We start from the raw sequence: 19,439 nt of genomic DNA, 5'->3' as shown, positions 1-19,439 counted from the left end.
CAAACAATTCCTTTATTTTGCCAATAGGATGTTCCCCACTACCGAGAATCCAAACAACCTATAACTCCAGTGGATCATAAGATCTTAAGTATCCTTGTCCGTTCCCAGCAACTTACAAAGGTGCTTGGTGCTGCTTACTTACTGAATTTCAGAAAATGAGAAGACGAGCCTCAGGCATGGTAGGGATCTGACTACAGACCAGGGCGCAGGAAAAGACCACGCTGACGCACAGTGAATCACAGCTACCGTTTTATTGTCCGATGGCGTTGGTACAGAATTGTCCACGTGCTCCAGGACTAGGGTGGCTATGACACGCACCGCAGATGGCTCTGCGACTCATGGGAACATTACCCGAGCCACGCACGTCTCTGGTTGTGGTTTTCCAACAATCACAACAACAGAACAACGTTTCTCCACAGAACATGAGGCTGCAAATTACCTCAAACCAAAGTCACCCCTCACTCATGACAGGGCGTACCAGCCAGGCCACAGAACAGCACAGAACACGAGGGGCTGGACTTCACTCTCTGAATCACAAGGCAGCTCGTGAACACTGGCCACATGCGTACACTTACCACCGTAACTAAGGTGACAGATGCACAAAGTGAACCAGGTCAGATCTGGACTTACAGGTACAAAAATTGTAATGAACTTTTATTTCATTTAATAGTCTTCTCCTGTCGTATGAGCTATGGTTCCCAGTGTAGACACTGCTTTTGTGCGTCAAAGAGTTATGACGAAACACTGGCTGAGCAAGTAATTTTACATTTAAATGCAGCATTAGGTATGTTCACGATGGTATATTTGACCCTGCAATGACTTCTCATATTTGGTTCAAGCGTTTCTTAAGTATTCACAACTTGGGTTCTAAATCTGGAAAATATTTAAGTTGCAAGCGCTTGTGAACTTTTGTGAGGATGAAAACTTAGAGCAACAGATGGTGCGGTGGGTACATATACCGGAAGCGGCCGTTACAACCTCAAATGACCTGACCACCAAGGAAGCCAGCAGGGATGAGCGTTAGCCAGAACGCTCAGTATGCTGCATTCTGCTAAAATGTGGGTCGTGTTGCCCGGAACGGGCTCAAGTGCAAGCCTGGTTTTGGATGCGAGGGCAGCACTGGGTTCTAGTGCAGGGCAGCGTAAGAGAGTGACCGCTCTAACAAGGAGCATCGTGGAAGCAGAGGAGGGGGCACTGGAACTCGACTCCTCCAACCCTGAAGTCAATTTCAATTTTTTAAATACTCAGCACTTTCTATTTTCTAGGTCGACCTTGCCTTGGCTGTCTACTCAGAGTCAAGATACATTTAGTTTGGTTTACTCTAAGGAATCATTTTAAGCATATGCACAATTACTTGGTCAGATTTACATGGTAGTACTAAGAGGAACTTTTAAAAGTGAAAGGCAAGATACCAAAGGACTTTAGGCGATGCTCTCCGCAGGAAGAGTTCTAGGGGCGGCTAGGTAAGAGGGAGCTGAGAATCGATCTTGGCCCACCCCTTCCATTTTCCATTTTACCCCGGCTACGCCAGCCAGCCAGGCCAACTCTGCCTCCTGACAGTGCTCGGCAAGCGAGGCGCTGGGGCCCGCGGTTCAGCCTTAGCCCTCTTCAGTGGCAAGCTGTCTCCAGAGCTTTCAGATCCCCACAGTCACAGGCTTTAGCTGTAATTATTGTAAAGCATTTGTTCTAATTAAACACATCGGAGAGTAACCTCAGCAGTTTTTGAGATAAAGGCATACGCCAGTTCTTCATATAAATAGAGTGCCTTTTAAAATACTCATTGAGGTTTCCCATGGTTTTAACAGTTCAAAGGACAAAAATAAAATGGAATTTAGAAGAAAGGGGGTACCAGGATGTATTACAAACAACAGTATGAAATCTTATACTCATCCTACCTGTTTTCGCAAACTCTTCTGGTGACACTACGTTACCATGGCTAAATGGTGAATGCCTTTGACTTCCAATCAGGTTGAACGTTCGTAATTGTCTTTTTAATGTCTGGCATATATGAAGAGCCAAAACAGAGTCAGAATTGAACGTTAGGATTCTTTTTCCTTTCTCTCCAAAAGAATCTCAAGGTAAGAATATCTTATAACATTAAGTAGTTCTGTCAGTAATATGCATTCCATTCTTAGCTTGCCATTTTTGACCAGATTGGAAGGCAAAGAGGAACTGAAGAGCTGGGAAAACAGCCCCAAGCGCCGGAGCTGGACATTTCTTAATACTTTGCTAACCGTGGGGCAACACACTGCTTACAGTATATATACTCTTTGACATTTGTTCTATTCTGGCCCATTCGGAAAAGTTATGTACAGAATTCACATTAGCAGGCCACTTTTAGGCTGGCAAAAGTTAGAAGAATTTAGTGGAATGTTCTTTTAAATAAAAGCTTATGATCCCCAAAGGATTCAATTCCAATAGTAAACAGAATCCAGTAGAAAACTGGAAAGCCAAGAAGCGAACTTAGCAAACAAAATCAAATTGCAGGATTTTTCTCTCTATGAACATCTCAGATAAGTATGAGGGACGCCTCTGTATACCTACTAAACAAAGGACATTTAGGCGTCACTTACTCTGAAAAGGCCTAAAGCACACAGAATCTGAGTGGTGATAAGGGTGAAGTTCAAGTTTCTTGGGTAATCTCGTGTTCCTGAGATGACAATACTTTTGAAACTCTATTTCTAGAAATTTAGACAAGAACTATGAAGTCAGAATACACTGTGATACAGTTTCAGAGATTTGCATGGGGATTCTTATCAAAGGCTATTCCCTGAGACATGCAAGCATAGTGAAAATGTAATTCTCAGAGTACAAAAAAATATAACATTTAAAATCATTTTGGTTTCTCTACTTCTCCCTTTAAAGAAATTATTAAAATAAAAATATTTATCTTAATAGTCTAAGCTCTTTATGTTTTACCTTTTTTAAAAAAATTTCATTTATTGAAAGGCCAGGCACAGCAGGACGCTTTCACAACCATTCTCTCTCCTCAGACTTCCCTTCAAAAGATCACTTCTTTAAAGGTACAGAAATAAAAATACAGTTCTTACAGCTGAAACAAACTTAGTGGAATACTGAAATCATTAACTGCATTTTAAAGAATGTGGTTCTAATTCTTCCCTTTTGGAAACTGTAACACGAAAAAGTTAAGCAAACTTAAAGGAAACCTAAAGTGATTAGAACTTCTAAAGAATGCAATTGCAATTCTGTACTTTTGAAAAATATGAAAAATTCAAAATACCTCTCCATGTAAATTAAAGCTCAAGCCATGGTATTTAAAATTAAAATGATTTACATAATCTACTATACTTTGTTTTTTTAGTAATTAACCTTCCTGAGGCTGATTTTGTTCTCCTTAGTGTTTGCTTAACTAAAGTGCTTAATAAAATTTTTACAGAATATATTACCCTCTCCATAGATGAGTATTATTTTGAACTACAATCTGACAAAAATCTAACTACATTTAATTATGCTTGATTAATCCAAATGTCACTGAGAGATTTATAGAACAGAGAAATATTTTGCAGGTTAAGTTCACTCTTTTCACTGTGAGCTTCCTGGACCCAGTATCACCACCAATCTACTCCGTAGTTCTCTAACATTTCCCAACACCCCACAAAAAATATGTCTAAGAGTCTAAACTGGGCCACGGGACCCCAGGCATCAAGCTCTGGTGCTCCCAACAGCTGAAGTCGCTTGCAGCCGGGAGGTGGGAGGCGGACTGCCCTGTAGAGGTGACAGCGCTGGAGGGAAGAGGGTGCAGAGCCAGGGAATCACCCCGCGGCACGGGGCTTCGGGCTTAAGAAGTGCTGTGAGGATACCCATGTGCATGATGGGGTGGGCTCTTGCTTACTGCAGAGGGCCACTGTGTCACGACACAAAGAGCAGCCCTTGTCCCGGCCACACGGACGCCACCCTGACCCCATCGCCAGGATCAGGGGCAATTCAGGTCCCTGCTGTAGAGCCTGACAAGAAGGCGGAAAAATAGGTTTCTCAAGGCATCTGTGACCACGATACTGCTGCCATTTTATTTTCTTCATTTTTAGGGGTGACCACAGCTAATGCCAACCCAAGGACTTGAGAGGGAAGCCTTCTCGGGCAACCCCTTCCTCCTCCTCGAAAACCAGTGTGGAAGTGGTACAGAGGGTCTCTCCTCTCGACAGGCTGCTATTTTAACTCCAGCAGCAGCATCCCCCTGTTGTAAGTGTATTTAAATAATGATTTCTGAGGTCCTAAAAAGACACGTGGAACCTGCTGTCATTACATTTTGGTTATGAGGAAACATCAGTGCACACCATTCAATGAACGTGGACAGTAAAAGCTGGCTCCTCTCACCTGATCAGGGTCCCCCCACTCCCGCCGGCCCGTGGGGAGAAGCAACAGGCTCCAGGGCTCCGGCTACCCCTAGAGACATGCTCGGCCCTCGGCAGGGTCCCCGGAAGAGCCGCATACAGAGCCAGGCACACAAGATGGACTCTCCCAATGCCCAGGAACACATGCACAAGTGAAAAGAACTCCGGAATCACGAACACTTCCTCATCTAAGGAACACATCTGTCCATGACGAAAACAACATTTACAGGGCTTGGGGCCCCCTAACTAGCCCCATACATTCCCTTCCTGGCTTTATTTTTCTCCACTGTACTGATCTGCTCCACTTTATTTTTCTCTCCACTGTACCGGAAACGTTCCTCGTTTTGTGTCTCTTGTCAGTTTCCCGTACAAGAACAGGGCGTGAGGCAGGGATTTCCGTTCGCTTGATCCCTGCCACGTGCCCAGCACTTCGCACAGTTGCTAGTGCACCACAGACACTCATTATTTAAATGGAGGAATGAACACAGCTTTCCTTTCCACGACTCCTCCGTCTACCACTTTCATTTCATTTGTCCCTGACACGTCGGCGCACATTCAGTTCTCCATTCCGCACCAGGACAGAAACAGGGCAAACACCCTGACTTTCGGGGAAGGCACTGAATGGTGCAGTTTGGTACCTAGAGCAAGGCTGTCACTCATGCTCCTTGATCATTAGGCTGGGCTCCGAAGGTGAGGAAAGTCTGCCTGGTGGAATATGCTGGCCACCGAGGAAAGGACACTTCAGCCCTAACAAACGGCCCAATAACCCCCCACCCTGTCGTCCACCTGTAAATGCACTCTGGAAACATTAACTCGTGTGCCTCTAGAGTAGGCCCCAGACCTACGCACCATCTCAGCATATTCATGAATAACAAAAATAATCCTGATGAGGACTGCACTCCTCTCTCTCAATGAACCAAATTTTAAAATGGACTGAAATGAAAAGACAGGAAAGAAAACCTGCATCACAATCAAGCTCTCACCAGGGTCAATGCCCTCAGTAAGACAGCTGGACTAGCAACCTGTTAATTGAAAATAGCTTCTACTTCTGTTAATAACTCTGATTATGTGCTAATTTGAAATACTCTATCATATTTAATTAACTAATTAATACTTGTCGGTGGTTGATAACTTCTTAAGTTCATTACAATGTCCTCTATTTTCAAACCAGAAGGTACTGCTACCTCTAATCAATGGAACAGGAACCTGAGTTAAAAGTTATCTTTCCACACAGAACAACAAACAAAAATCCTGTATTGATTAAGTTATTAATGGTTCTTTCCTGCTAGCGACATTGGTCTCTTCTGTTTACTTTCATACAGATTATGACCATGAAGGACATTATCTTCAAAGTCAATGTTTATGCACCTGGACCATGGGGAAAGATGGCAGAATAAATGCATGTTTATATAAGTGCTCCTGCCCTTCAACACACACATCCAAAAACTGAAAAAGAAGCTGTCCATTATGAAACTAATAAAAGCCACCACCCCATACCAAGGACTCCAGGGGGAGTGTCTGACAGATAGAACGAAGTGGGAGACTAATCAGAGGAGCATTCTCGCATTTGCCAAACAGACCACAGTTGCTGGGCAGTCTGGGAGAGGTTGTCAAAGGAGTGGACCCATCATTTGTTAACCTGGAGAAACAAGGACCGGCGGCAGTCCGGAGAAGCCCAGTGCAAGCTGTGCGGGTACATTTTCACAACCAAACCTGGGAGGGGAGGGTGAGAGCTCAGGAGAGAAACAGTGCCAGAAACACACAAACGCTGACCCCATGTACTGCCGCAGGGAGTGCAAGTACAAAGACTCCACATTCCTGCTATGGCGACACCTAGTGGAAGTGGGGAAGCTCAGGCGGATCCCTTTCCCCCAGTGAGACCCGGCCACCCCAGGGCAGAGGATCCCGCAGCACCTGCGGAAGGCACTCGGAAGACAAAATGTCCCAAGGAGCTTCGCTTCACTCCTCATTCCCCTATATCCGGCTAGCCGACTGAAACACAAAAACAACCTCCACCGTTACAAACCAGCAGTATCTAGCTTTACAGTTTAAGTGCTAAGGTGACCATTCAAACACTTTCCACTCGAGAAAAGAGGAGTCGAGGAGGATTTCTCCGCACTCTTCTTGGGCAGCTAGAACTGGTCCCATGCAAAGACAAATAATAAGCAGAAAAACCCATCATGATACTTGTGCAACAATAAAAGAGCAAAACAACCCAGAGAAAAGGAAGGAAAGAAGCCTAAGACAACTAAGTACGCTCTGGAAACAGAATGATTTCAGAAACCACAAAAATTGTAGACAACACAGTTCAGCCTTCCAAGAAATGAAACAAGAAGTCAGAGAGGACAACATAATGAAAGAAAAAAGCTGGCAGAGCTAAGAAAAGAAAGAGATCAAAAATAAAACTGTAACGGAAGTGAAACGCACACAGTGAGCATCTAGGCCTACTATCAACACTGAGTTAGTGACACAGGAGGATCAGACCTGAGGGAAAAAATTCACAGCATCAAGAAAGACAAGGGGATGAAAGTAATCAAAGGGAAGATAATGCGAAGGCCAGCTGACACAGAACCGACACAGGGACAAAGTACTGAAGAAGAGAACAAACTAAGAAGGCATGGAGTAAGGCCCGGATGTCAACGTGTAACGCTCATCATGGACCAGAAAAAGCCAACAGACAACTGTCAGTTCTGACACAGACTCGAACGAAGTCATGAATTTCAAGGATAAACAAGAAGCCTCAAGCACTCAGTCCAAATAAGCAGGTCATCTACAAAAGGTGAAGAACAATCCGTCTGGACTCAGGCCTCTCAGGACCACCAGACGCTAGAAGACAATAAAGTGATGCATCCACAGAATCGAGGGAAAAAGGATGTGATCCAAGAATCCGATAGGCAGCCAAGTTACTGTTCATCAGAAATGGCAACAGTGGCGTATTTGTAAATATGCAAGAAAATCCAACCAGAGCTGAAACCCAGGCCACCAAAGGCTAAAAGCAAGGACTGAATGTGGAGGCTTTGTACAAAAGGGTTGGCAGTGAACACGGAGTTAAATGAAACATAGAATTAAGTCTAAATAACTCTAGTAATTACCTACAGCTATACCCTCTAAGTTGCCTGTCTTTCTAGGTAAAAGCTGCCAAATCCATTCGATTATCTCCTCTAACTAACTATGCCAAAATGAAAACACACAAAAGAAAACCTCTCCTGAATGCAATTCTCTTGCACTATAGACACATTTTGGTTTATATCTTACCCTTGAGGGTTAATATACCTAAGAAATTCCTCAAAAGTGATGATGCTGGTTACCTGGTGCACCGCAGAGAGCACAGGCCCAGGAACAATACGACCCAACTCCTCACCAAAGGAGGAGGCAAACCAAAGAACTGCTTCCGAATGCATATGAAGAGCAGACGTCACACTTGCATGGTCCACCTCACAGCACTCTGAGGATCAAACGGGATGCTTTATGTGAAGAAGGTTCTTTGGAATCTATAAGCAAGGCTATAAAATCGTCTCACTTGATTGGATGGAAAGAACCCACTACATTAAAGAGCCAAAATCAGATACTCAGAGACAAAAAAAAAAAAAAAAGGAACAGACGGTTCCTGTGGATCCATCCCTACTTCTTTCCTTTCATTTCTCTACATTTCGAAGTCATTTCTCAACACTATAAACAGGAGATTCGGTATTTCCACAGCTCCTGACCTGAAATGTTTCTACTTTGGAAAGACAAATACTTTAAGAACGTAGAAAGATGTTGCCCCACCACCCAAGGTAAATGTCAATTTTCATTTCTTGATTCATCTAGTACTTATTAAGCCCCTACGATGTGCCAGGAACTATTCCAAACAGTAGATGTAGTCCCCCAATACTAAAAATCGAGTAAATGAGAGGGAAACACAGAGGAAAGGGGAGAACTAACTGAATTTAGCTGAAAAAGGGTCAATGTCTATTTATTTTACAACCTCTATGTAGCAATTTGACCACATGCTTTGACAACCTGAGCGAACAGCCAGAGGGATGCACGGGGTTCAGAGAAGCACGTACAGGCGACAAGCAGCAGAAACGAATGCGTGGGCCGCTAAGCTGTGAGAACCCAACATGTTCCCGCAACTCTTCTTATGGTTGCTCTGGGAGCAAAGTTCAACTCTTAATGCAGAAAGCAGACAGGAGAGCCAAGACTACTGGGGTCAGATGGAGAGGAGTGAGCCAGAAAGTCCATGAGTAGTAGGACTACCAATGAAGTCATTAAAACACTGTAAGAAACCTTTACTTTTGAAAAAGACCTGTAAAGGGAAGAATGGGATAGGATTTTCCCACCTGTTATTTTCCTTCTTCAACCCTTACATGCAGCTTGTGGGGAGGGCCTAACAATCTCCTCAACCACACGGTAGAACATTGCCAGAACAAGGCAGGAGGGGACCAGCCCTGAATTTGTGGCCTCCTTCCCACTACGGTATTTCATACTTGAAAGTATAAAGGTGTATGTTTAGAAATGGAGGCCTAGGCAGATAATGATATACTATCTAATGTTGGTAAGAAAGCCAGGGACTTCAAATGGAAAGGGTCATTATTTTCACATCTCTTACACAAGGATCCTATGGCACAGCCCCATCCCCAAGACACAGACTCCGTCCTCAAGCCTGCAGGCTTCCATATGGACCACCCCATCCCCCCTCTCTCAGAAGTCCATCTGTCTTTCTCTTCTCTGATGGAATCCTTCTAAGGATGGAAGAAGAGATGAGACCTTTCTAAAGATGAAGGGAATGACCACGAGCTCAGGTAACATAATGAAATGAAACAAAATCAGACTCAGAGGAACGAAGAGAGAGGGCTGCCACTGACCCACGTGCAGCTGGTCAGAGCACAGCTTATCCCAGGGAGGCCCCCACCCCCCCGCCCAGGGGCCCCAGCGGGGAAGCCCGCCGCCACCACCATGGCACTCAAGGAGGGGAATACTTTACAAAGGACTTTTCCACCAGTGCACTCAATACTTAACTATTGGATGGAAGCATTTATATGGGCGTCAAGAGAAGGCAGAGTAGATGATATGAAAAATTACAGTGAAGAGAACCACATCCTGTGGAGCAGTATAAATTGGGCCTTTAATTCAGGCTCTTGGAAGCCTTCCGTTGTTGAGGGGTCAACACAACCCCGCTTCTCTTTCCTCACCCCAAGGCCTCTGCCCAGTCTGGCTTTCAGCAAAAAAGTAAAGGAGTATGAAAATCAGATCAACGATTCTAAAACTGGCCAAAAAGTCACGAAAATGAAAATTATGAAAACCAAGGGAATTTTTCAAAATAAACTAGAAAGACCTTTTCCCTTCAATAGCCGATTTTACAACTAGTAAAGTGCATCACACAGGGACTTCCAATCCTCAGGAAACTACAAAGGAACAGAATATGATAAGTAGACTGGCAAAATTTCTACACAGCATAAAACGCCTCTTCCCACTTTTCACAAACTCGACAATGACCGAAAGATAGTTTTTCACTTAAGATCTTTGAAACCAAGGGGTTAAGTGAAAAATCCCAAGACAACTTTTGGAATGCTTTAATTGACAGAATGGAAGTACACAAATGAATTTTAAAATAAAATCAATGCATCAGAGAGTAAGAGCTAATGTGAAACTTGCCACACCTCACTCCGATCAGATGGAAGAAGGCAAAAGTTGAAATCACAGAGTGAGGAAGGACGCATATGAGAGAGGAAGGGCCCCGGGACTGAATTATTCAAGACACACTCTGCTGGTGTCTTCAACTTCCAGATCACCCAGGCCTTAGTCAGTGGTTTGGAAAACCATGGTGTTTGGTCACAAAGAGCAACCGCAGAAACTGGCTGTATCTGGAATGAGGAAGGAGCTTAGACTCCTGGGGAGAACGTAGACACTCGACTCTATGACGAGGAGGAGGGAGGTATGAGGGCACCAGAGCGCTAACGAGGCTCTGTGCCGTTTTACGACAGGCGCCAACCAAACCACAGCAACATACTAGGAAAAACTGCTCGGGTTACTACTTTAGTGAAGATCTGGAGCAGCTATAGGAAGGTTTTTGTGGAGAAGGTCCAGCTCATATAGAGAAATTACACATTCAAGCACTGGAGTAGTATGGTGCCTTGCTCAGAGTTGGTGGAGGAAAGGAATTCTCTCCGGTTGACTTGTGGAAGACAATCTTTCTTCTCAGAGAGGACATGAGCATTCAGTTCTCTAGAAAGTTCTATTAGTCTTGACCTTGTCCCTACAAAGAAAATAACAGGAATATCCATAGTGAGTTTGAGTACAACCTTCTCTATTTAACCAAGATGTACTCAGAGCATTTAGTTACAGTGATAATTCAAAAAGCTTTGAGTTATCTCAGAATTATTCTCTATGGTTACTACAGAAAGAGAATTACTGGGACACCTGGGTGGCTCGGTCGGTTGAGCATCTGCTTTCGGCTCAGGTCATGATCCCAGGGTCCTGGGATCGAGCCCTGAGTTGGGCTCCCTGCTCAGCGGGGAGCCTGCTTCTCCCTCTGCCTGTTCTGCCTGCCCCTTCCCCTGTTTGTGCACGTGGTCTCTCTCTCTGACAAATAAATAAATAAAATCTTTTAAAAAATTAAAAAAAAAAAAAGAATTACTATTTATTACTTACACATCCTTTTTAAAAAGATTTTACTTATTTGAGAGAGAGATATAGCAAGAGAGAACACGAGTAGGGGGGAGAAGCAGAGGGAGAGGGAGAATCGGGCTCCCAGCTAAGCAGGAAGCCCAACACGGGACTTGATCCCGGGACCCCAGGATCATGACCTGAGCTGAAGGCAGATACTTAACCGACTGAGCCACTCAGGCGTCCCTTTATACATACTTCAAAACAGTTCTTTACTCTCAGTTAAAAACCTGATTAGAAATGAGGAATGATGGGCACCTGGGTGGCTCAGTTGGTTAAGCGACTGCCTTAGGCTCAGGTCATGATCCCGGAGTCCCTGGATCGAGTCCCGCATCGGGCTCCCTGCTCGGCAGGGAGTCTGCTTCTCCCTCTGACCCTCCCCCCTCTCATGTGCTCTCTCTCATTCTCTCTCTCACAAATAAATAAATAAAATCTTTAAAAATAAAAAAAAAAGAAATGAGGAATGAGTGCTAATGGGTACAGGGTTTCTTTCAGAGATGGTACAAATGTTCTCAAATTAGACAGTAGTGAGGGTCGCACACTCTGTGAATACACTAAAACTGTACACTTTAAGGGGGTGAATTTCATGGGGTATGTGAATTATATCTCAAAAAAACTGTTATTAAAAATCTGAGTAGGTTGTGATGAGCACCAGGTGATATGTGGAAGTGCTGAATAACTATATTGTACAGTTGAAACTAATATTACACAGCACGTTAAATGAATGGAATTAAAATAAAAACTTATAAAGCCAAAAAAAAAGAAAAAGAAAAATCTGATTAGAAAATACATTTTTATAGCATTTCTCATTCACCTAGTGAATTTACCATAGCTACACTAAATACTTTCCGAAGATCACCACCAATTATCCTATTTGTATAATTTAACAGTTTTAATCATCAGGCTAACCATTTTCCGATTTTAAATATTGCTTTCTGTTAAAACTTGTTTACCTAATAATATATTAGAAATCAAGACTCATAATTAGTATACAACCTGCTAAACTATTTAGTTTTAAAATGGCATTTAAAACAAGATTCAATTAAAGCCATCTTTTTACAGTCCAAACGGACCATATTATTTATAAAGACTGCTTCTGTACTATCCAAATAACTCCCTCCAGCAGAGCAATAGCTTGCATTAATCGGTCACAGTGATGCCCAACATGTCACCTGACTGACACAGAGACTGAAAATGAAATCAAGGGAAATGGATCCAATTGTTTCAAGCTGATTTAGCTTAATCTTGGCCAGGGATGGTATGTGTATGTCTGTATGCACAGCCATGTGTACGTTTGCTCTCACGTGCACAAACCAAACTTCTCTACGGAGATGAATGACTGGTCCGGCAATACTGTACAGAGGTCCATCACAATGCTTCCATAGAGAAAAAATCAACAGAGATACCCTTTATATCATTCATCAGAAAAGACCAACACTACTATAATGGGGCAAAATCACAGAGCTATGTCAACTATATTTGCATACAAATACCTTTCTGTTGCATTATGTTAAGAATCAAGGTTTTCAGGATAAGAAGAAATATGCACAATTAAATTACATTTGGGTGAAATACTGCAATGTTAAAATCAAATTGAAAATATCAATATGAACTTATGATTTTAAAATATGTATTGTATAGTTCTGTCCAGAAAAGGGGGACTAGACAAGGTATAATATACACCCCCAACTTCCAGATAAGGGTCTCTAATACCCGTTAGAGGCAAATAGGACTCCTTGAGGGAAATGGCTGATTCTAGGATGGAGGTAGGGAAGGTATAAGATGAGACCGAGATACCATCTTGGGCCAGAAAAAGCTTTCAAAGATCAGTGGGGTTTTAGCAAAGGAGTCGCCGAGGATCTGACTCGAAATAGTTACGGAGGATCTGATTCGAAATAATTACCAATGGCCAAAGGTGTGCCAATTTAATCATCAAAAAGATAGCTGCTACATGCAATAACATAGATGAACCTCACAGAAATCTAGACACAAAAAGAGTACATACTACATGTTACTTTTAAGTTTAAGAAGTGATAGAGTCAGTTATAAGAATGGGTGACAGACTCAGAATAATGGCTACATGGTGGGGATGCTAAAGGGGGAAGAGTCTGATTAGAAAGGGGAGGCTTTCCAGGTGCTAGAAATATAGATGCAAAAATGTGTCAGGCTATAAACTTAAGACTTATGCACTTTATATACGTGTGTGTGTGTGTGTGTGTGTGTGTTAAGTTCTAATTGAAACATACTGAAGGAAAGTCTACACTATCCATAATAATCCTCGAAAAAGAGAAAGCCAGAAACTCATTTGTTACAGTTTAAGGTAGATTTTACCTCATCTTGTAACCCTGAAAATTGGTATTTAAAGGGAAAGATTTAAATTCTTATCCTGCCTTGTCAGGAGACACTGTACTTCAAAAGGTACCTAAATGGGGGTGCCTGGGTGGCTCAGTCGGGTAAGCATCTGACTCTTGATTTTGGCTCACGTGATGATCTCAGGGTCCTGGGGTTGAGCCCTATGTCGGGCTCCCCACTCAGCGCGGCGTCTGCTTGGGATTCTTTCTCTCCCTCTGCCCTTCCCCCACGCTCATGCGTGTGCACGCATGAGCTCTCTCTCTTTCTCAAAGAAGAAAAAATAATTGGAAACCGAAGATTGGATTGTTGCCCTTATTACCATAAAGTACTGAAACCTGTTGTTCTGTGATTAGTTTTATTTTTTCTGTTTTCATTTATTTATTGTGGTAAACTATACATAACATTTGCTATCCGGTAAGATGGTAAGAAATGGCTGTTTTTAAGTGCACAATTCAGTGGCGTTAAGTACATTCACAGTGTTGTGCAACCATCACCACCATCCACCTCCAGAACCTTGTCATCTTCCCAACGGAAACTCTATACCCATTAAACACTAACTCCTCATTCCCCGTGCCCTTGGCAACCATTCTACCTTCTGTCTCTATGAGTTTGACTTTGCTCGATACCTCACTTAAGTGGACTCAGAGAGTCCGTGTCCTTTTCTGTTGTATGGATAAACCACATCTCGTTTATCTTGACTGATAATTTTAACTTCTTTATTTTTTTCAGATTCAATCCATGCACAGACTTTCTCTAAACATTCTCCTGTCAATCTCTATAGGTGATGATAAATTGCAAGACTTACTTTTAAAATCAAATCTATGGCAGGATAAACCTTGCTTACTGTTGTTAATGCCTCCACAGTGTAAGGACCCCTAGAGCATCAGCACCTCTAGTGGAAGGGCTACTCTGGCTACCTGGTTCTTGCTGTCCTTCCTGTCCGGAGTGAAAAAGCTACTCCAACCTTTCTTTAGAGATCACTTTGCTCTTCCAGTGGGGGGAAAAAAAAACCCCACAAAGATTTGGCTAAAGGTATCATCTGGCTGGTACATTCTAGAGAAAAATCAGATACTTTATAATAGAAAGCAAAGTGGGAAATTACTGTTTCGCCTTGTATTTTGAGGCATCCCTAGGTTCTCTGCTGGGATTGCTCCAGTCATCAGCTTCGGGTGTGGTCTTGTAATGACGCCACGCAGACTTATTAAAAACCGGAAGTCTCTCAAATGATTCACTTGAAAGTGCCTAAGAGACAAACAAAAATATACACCAAAGAACCACAGTGTCATTTTTCTCACATGAAATACTAACCCAAATTTTACTATTTAAAACATTAGAAACCTTAATGCATATTTTTGGAATATTAAAATTAAATTTTCATAGTTAACTTAGACTGGCCAGGATGAAATTAAAGCTCTTTTAAAAGGAATAAAAACATTCACTCATTCAAAACCAGTACTAAAGTACATAAAGTAAGCAGAAGAAAAAGCATTTTAATTCAGTTAATACTGCTTTTGAGATACTCAATCATCTTGACTATCACTATCACTGGCCAACTGCTCTCCCAGAGGGCCCATACAGAAATAAAGTTGCGTATATACTGTTTATAAACATAAGCCCATAAGGTGATATTAAATATCACATCATTTTGATGCACTGGCATCTAAGATAAACACTCCAAGTAACTGGTTAAGTAATGGTATAACACGTGACATACAACACATAACACACTACACAGCTGTTAAAAAGAATGACCAGCTCTGTATGAATGGATATAGCGAGATCTCCAAGCTACACGGGAAAGCTAAAGAAAAATGCTGAAATAATCATTGTGTGGGAAAAAATTATCTCCCCCCATATGCTTATCAATACAGAATCAACTCCAGGAGGCTCCATGAGAACCTGGTACCATGGTAACCTCTGGGAAAGAGAAGCGGGTGCCTTAGAGACAGTGGTGGGAAAGACTTAAGTTTTCCCTTTTGTAGCTTCTCAATTTTGTACTATGTGCCTGTATTACCTATTTAAGAAATCCTCCAAATATTCCAGACTTTAGAAATAAATAAAAGTCTGATGCCACCAATGCATGAGAAAACCTGTGTTACAGGAGCTTTGTTATTAAATCAGCCTATTTATATCACCGTACTATGATTACTGAACTCTTGGAACTCTGGGAAAGCCAGCGAGTTTTAAAGTAAAAGACTCAAACACTTCAGTTTATGAAAATCTGTCTCCTTTTAGATTAGTCCTGTCAATGCTTATGCAATTTAAAAGAAATCACAAGTAAGAATCACGGCTTTAAAAATCAGCATTTTAGTTTTTACATCTCCATGTTTCGTATTTTGCTATATCTGAGCATAAAATCAAGGGCAGGACATACCCTGGTTTTCCCATAAAACTGAAGTAAATCTGAAATGGCATCTAAGAGATGATGTAGGGCTATTCTCCATTAGTTATTAGAACTTAAAGCTTTCAAAAGTAAAGATGTCTTCATATGACTAATAAAGTACAGTACCTTTAAATAAATGACAGCATCTGTACCAACTCCTTCCATGGAATAGAGTTTTAGATCTCCTTGGAAATATCTAGCATACAGACGAGAAATTGGCAAGCCATAACCAAATCCAGCCTATCGAGAAAAGAAAATTAATACAATGAGACATGCACAAATGCTAACATACTTGGTATGAGGACTATTCAGGAAAAGTAAAATTCTCTTTTAAAAATTTATTTATTTAGAGAGCGAGGGCAAGGGAGAGCACGAGCAGGAAAGGGAGAGAGAGAATCCTTCAGCAGACTCCCCTGAGTGGGGAGCCTGACGCAGGGCCGATCCCAGGACCCTGAGATCATGAGCCAAAATCAAGAGTTGGATGCCCAACTGCCAGAGCCACCCAGGCACCCCAATTAAAAGGAATTCTTAATTCAGGTTTAAAGCAAATAAATTATTGATCCACCCTTTACAATGATGTGTATACTCATTTAGGGCAAACAATCTATTTTCGCAAAAACACTTCTTTTATGTTTGGAAAATATTAGAAATACTCCAAATTTTGACTAATGCTTTTTTTTTTTTTTTTAGCATTTTAAAGTAAACTGTTGGCATTTTTAAAGCAAATTCCAAATCAAGTGGAATTTGAACTGGTAACAAAACTAAACCACATCATCCCAAAGTTCCATTATCAGATTTTCTTGCTCTCTGAAGTGAAAATTAAATTGAGTAGCACAAGAGTTCAAATCTACCAGTACCCAGGCTGCTACACTGAAAAGAACATTTCCTGAGAGTCTACTTCCTAAGGTTCTGGGAATGCTGAAATATTTTGATGTATGGTAGATCACATATGTTTAGAGACGAGAAAACAAGTCCAGTAACCCTCCTATATCTTCATGTCCTAGAACCCTGAATGTAACAGGTTGTTGAAAAAAGAAAAGGTCTCAGATATTGACAAGAACAGTAAGAACTTACTGAGATAATCTCAGTAAGTCTGGAGTGGAGGGGCAGATTCAGTGCCTCAAGCTTTGGCCCCTCTGATGGAATTCCCTGACAAGGTTAATGAGGAGGCAGTGGGGTAATGCGCTCGTGGAGCAGAGGCTGCGTGGGCTTTAGGCTCACAGAGACCTGAGTAGAAATCCACTCTGAGCAGTTTACTCAACCTCTCTCAGACTGTTTTGTCATCTGAAGATTTAATAAAAAGCTTCCCTCAAAGCTGCTCTGAGGATTAAATAATATAACAAGTGTCAAGTCTTGACACAGTGCCTAAGACCTAGTAAAAGTAAATAAACGGAAGCTGCTATTATGGCTACTACAGGGCAACAATTTTACCAGGTTACATAGATTTCTACCATTTGCAAACATCTTTCCTAGATTCCTTCCTCAGGGCAGGGCCTAACTCAAAGGGTTGGGTATGACCGGGCGCACTGTCATTCCAGGGCTTTAGTATTGGCACAATATGGCCGGTGGTGGAGACAAGACATCCATGCTGATGAATGCGGTCACCACAGCAAAGAAACCAGAATACTCTAGGAAGAGGCCAAGGAAATGCGCCTCTTATATTCCAGCAAGGCCCAGAGCCTGCCCTCAGGTCTACCAGGGAACAGTCGAGAACGCCTGAACCCAATACCATCGTGGGAGTGAGGATACAGGTAAGCTGTGAGAACACAGAAGAGGGGTCTCTAACTTGGATTGGGTGAGGTTCATCCAGGTTTTCCCAGGGTATCAAAGGATCTGACAGGAGTTGGGGATATATACAGTTGATAACTGGGACAGATGCTAGTGGAAGCCTTTCTTCAGAAGGAGAGGCCGTATGGGACATGGGAAAGAAAGCGGACACGACCAGTGCCGGCTGTGCCCTAGTGAGTGCAATGACCTTGGGCAAGGCGCTAACCTTATTTTCTCATCTATAAAATGGGAGGTTAGATACATAATATTTTAAGGTCTCTTACATCAATTGTTTCATTTTTTAAAAGAAGATGATAGAACAGCTGTCCGCAAATTGCTCTCTTGAGACCTGGAATAGAGGATCCACAGTCCTTCAAACAACTGGGGAAGGCTCCAGATTTGCTTTCTCTACATTTACTTAAGTAGGTACCAGAACCTGGTGAAGGCAATGCCTTTCAAAACTGATCTTTCAAGAATTTTCTTGACTCCTATAAAAATGACTTCTCCATTTTCAACATGTTGAGTTAACAAACTCTGTCTCGAATAAATGATGCAAAGTGTTGGATTTTATTCATACAAATAAAATATAATCTCACGTGCTTATCAGTCAGGTAGGACTTGAAAATGAAACTTAATTTGCACCCTCAACCATTTTGCAGACTGATAGATATGTTGCTGTGTTTAATGACAAAGGGTTCAATTGTTGTTTGTCAATTAGAAACACTCAGCAGGGGAACAAAGTGTGGCCCTAGCAGGATCTAAATGCTGCCATGGTAACCTGAGGCTTTTCTCACTGCCTAATAGAGCCCAGACAGAAAGGGCTCAGAAAATGCATACGCTACCTATATGTTCCCTCCTTATGCTGTTTACTATACAAAATTTAGTGTGTTCATAATCTAACATTCTAATTACATAAACAGATGTGGTGGGGCAAGTTCAAAGGCCCCGGGGTGATATGGGTCTCCACAGTACGCAGTGCCCAAGTGCCCAGGACCACGCGGCAGCCGTAAGCATTCTGCGGCAACTTTGCTCGCCAGCTATTAACCTTCTACCCCCTCCGAGGGTAGCACCAGGCGGGGAATGGTGCTTCCGCAGCAGTCGGAACCAAAGGGAAGTGCTTTTTCTCTACATTAGGAAGTGAGGTACTCAGCTCTGAGTGTTTCTTAGACAAAATTAGAAAATCTAAGTCCAAAGGATTCACAAAGAAAGTAGCAGTCCTCCAAATCATGCAGGAAACATTAGGGCAAGGAGCCAGGGAGAAAGACCGCTCTGCTGGAGGCCCTTCTTGTGTTAATGGTCTTTCCTTAAGCAGCACTTTAAGATGCTTACCAGAGGGGCGGCTCTTGTAGGCTCCAGGCTAGGTCTAGGAGCAGTTGAATACATGTAGTTAAAAAGACGGTCTATTTTTCGAAGTGGGACACCACCACCTAGGTCACTTATCTGTAATGTACAAAATGGTTTTTTTAAAAAGTCAATGTATACTTAGTACGAAGCAGGAAGTTCATTAAAGTACATACCAGGTAACTCTAAAATGTACAAGGGCTTTGAACCCCCAGGGAAATATGGTTCCACTGTGAACAACCTAAAACAAAGGAGGCAGGGAAGGGCACTAGAATCCGACAGACTTGGGCCGAGGTCTTGTTCAACTCCCTGAAAAATAGGGCTCTGATAAGTTTAAATGAGGTAACAAGCTAAAGATCTAACGTCGTTCATACAAATAAGACATTCAGGGTCCATTTTCTTCTCTTCCCTCAGATTCCTCAAGGTCTGGGTTACTATTAAATTAACTGATAAAGTATATGTGCAAATAAAGCCGTTACCTTAATGGACAAGTCTTCTTTACCCAGAGTAACAAGGGTTTTAACAGACGGGTAGGCTTCTTTTCTGTCTTCATATAGTTCAACTGTCGCTCTCATTGAGTTCTGAAATAATAAGAC

General features: G+C 42.3%; 1 protein-coding gene across 1 annotated transcript in view; it reads right to left on the bottom strand.

The window, feature by feature from the left end:
• Nucleotides 1–236: 236 nt before the first annotated feature.
• The window catches only part of PDK3 (pyruvate dehydrogenase kinase 3), a 72,991-nt gene continuing 53,788 nt past the window's right edge, over nt 237–19,439 (bottom strand). Inside the window, exons 8-12 of the mRNA XM_045876008.3 lie at nt 19,323–19,424; nt 18,832–18,942; nt 15,862–15,975; nt 14,455–14,594; nt 237–10,590 (exon numbers count right to left, since the gene is read on the bottom strand). Of these exons, the coding sequence (XP_045731964.1) occupies nt 10,560–10,590; nt 14,455–14,594; nt 15,862–15,975; nt 18,832–18,942; nt 19,323–19,424 (498 nt within the window). The 3' untranslated portion in view covers nt 237–10,559. The remainder of the gene's footprint in view (nt 10,591–14,454; nt 14,595–15,861; nt 15,976–18,831; nt 18,943–19,322; nt 19,425–19,439) is intronic.

This window comes from Mirounga angustirostris, unplaced genomic scaffold (genome assembly GCF_029215605.1).
Source record: "Mirounga angustirostris isolate CCGP_5_RB_7025 unplaced genomic scaffold, mMirAng1.0.hap1 SCAF_11, whole genome shotgun sequence".
Taxonomy (NCBI): Eukaryota; Metazoa; Chordata; class Mammalia; order Carnivora; family Phocidae; genus Mirounga; species Mirounga angustirostris.
This window is presented reverse-complemented; position numbering and strand designations above follow the sequence as displayed.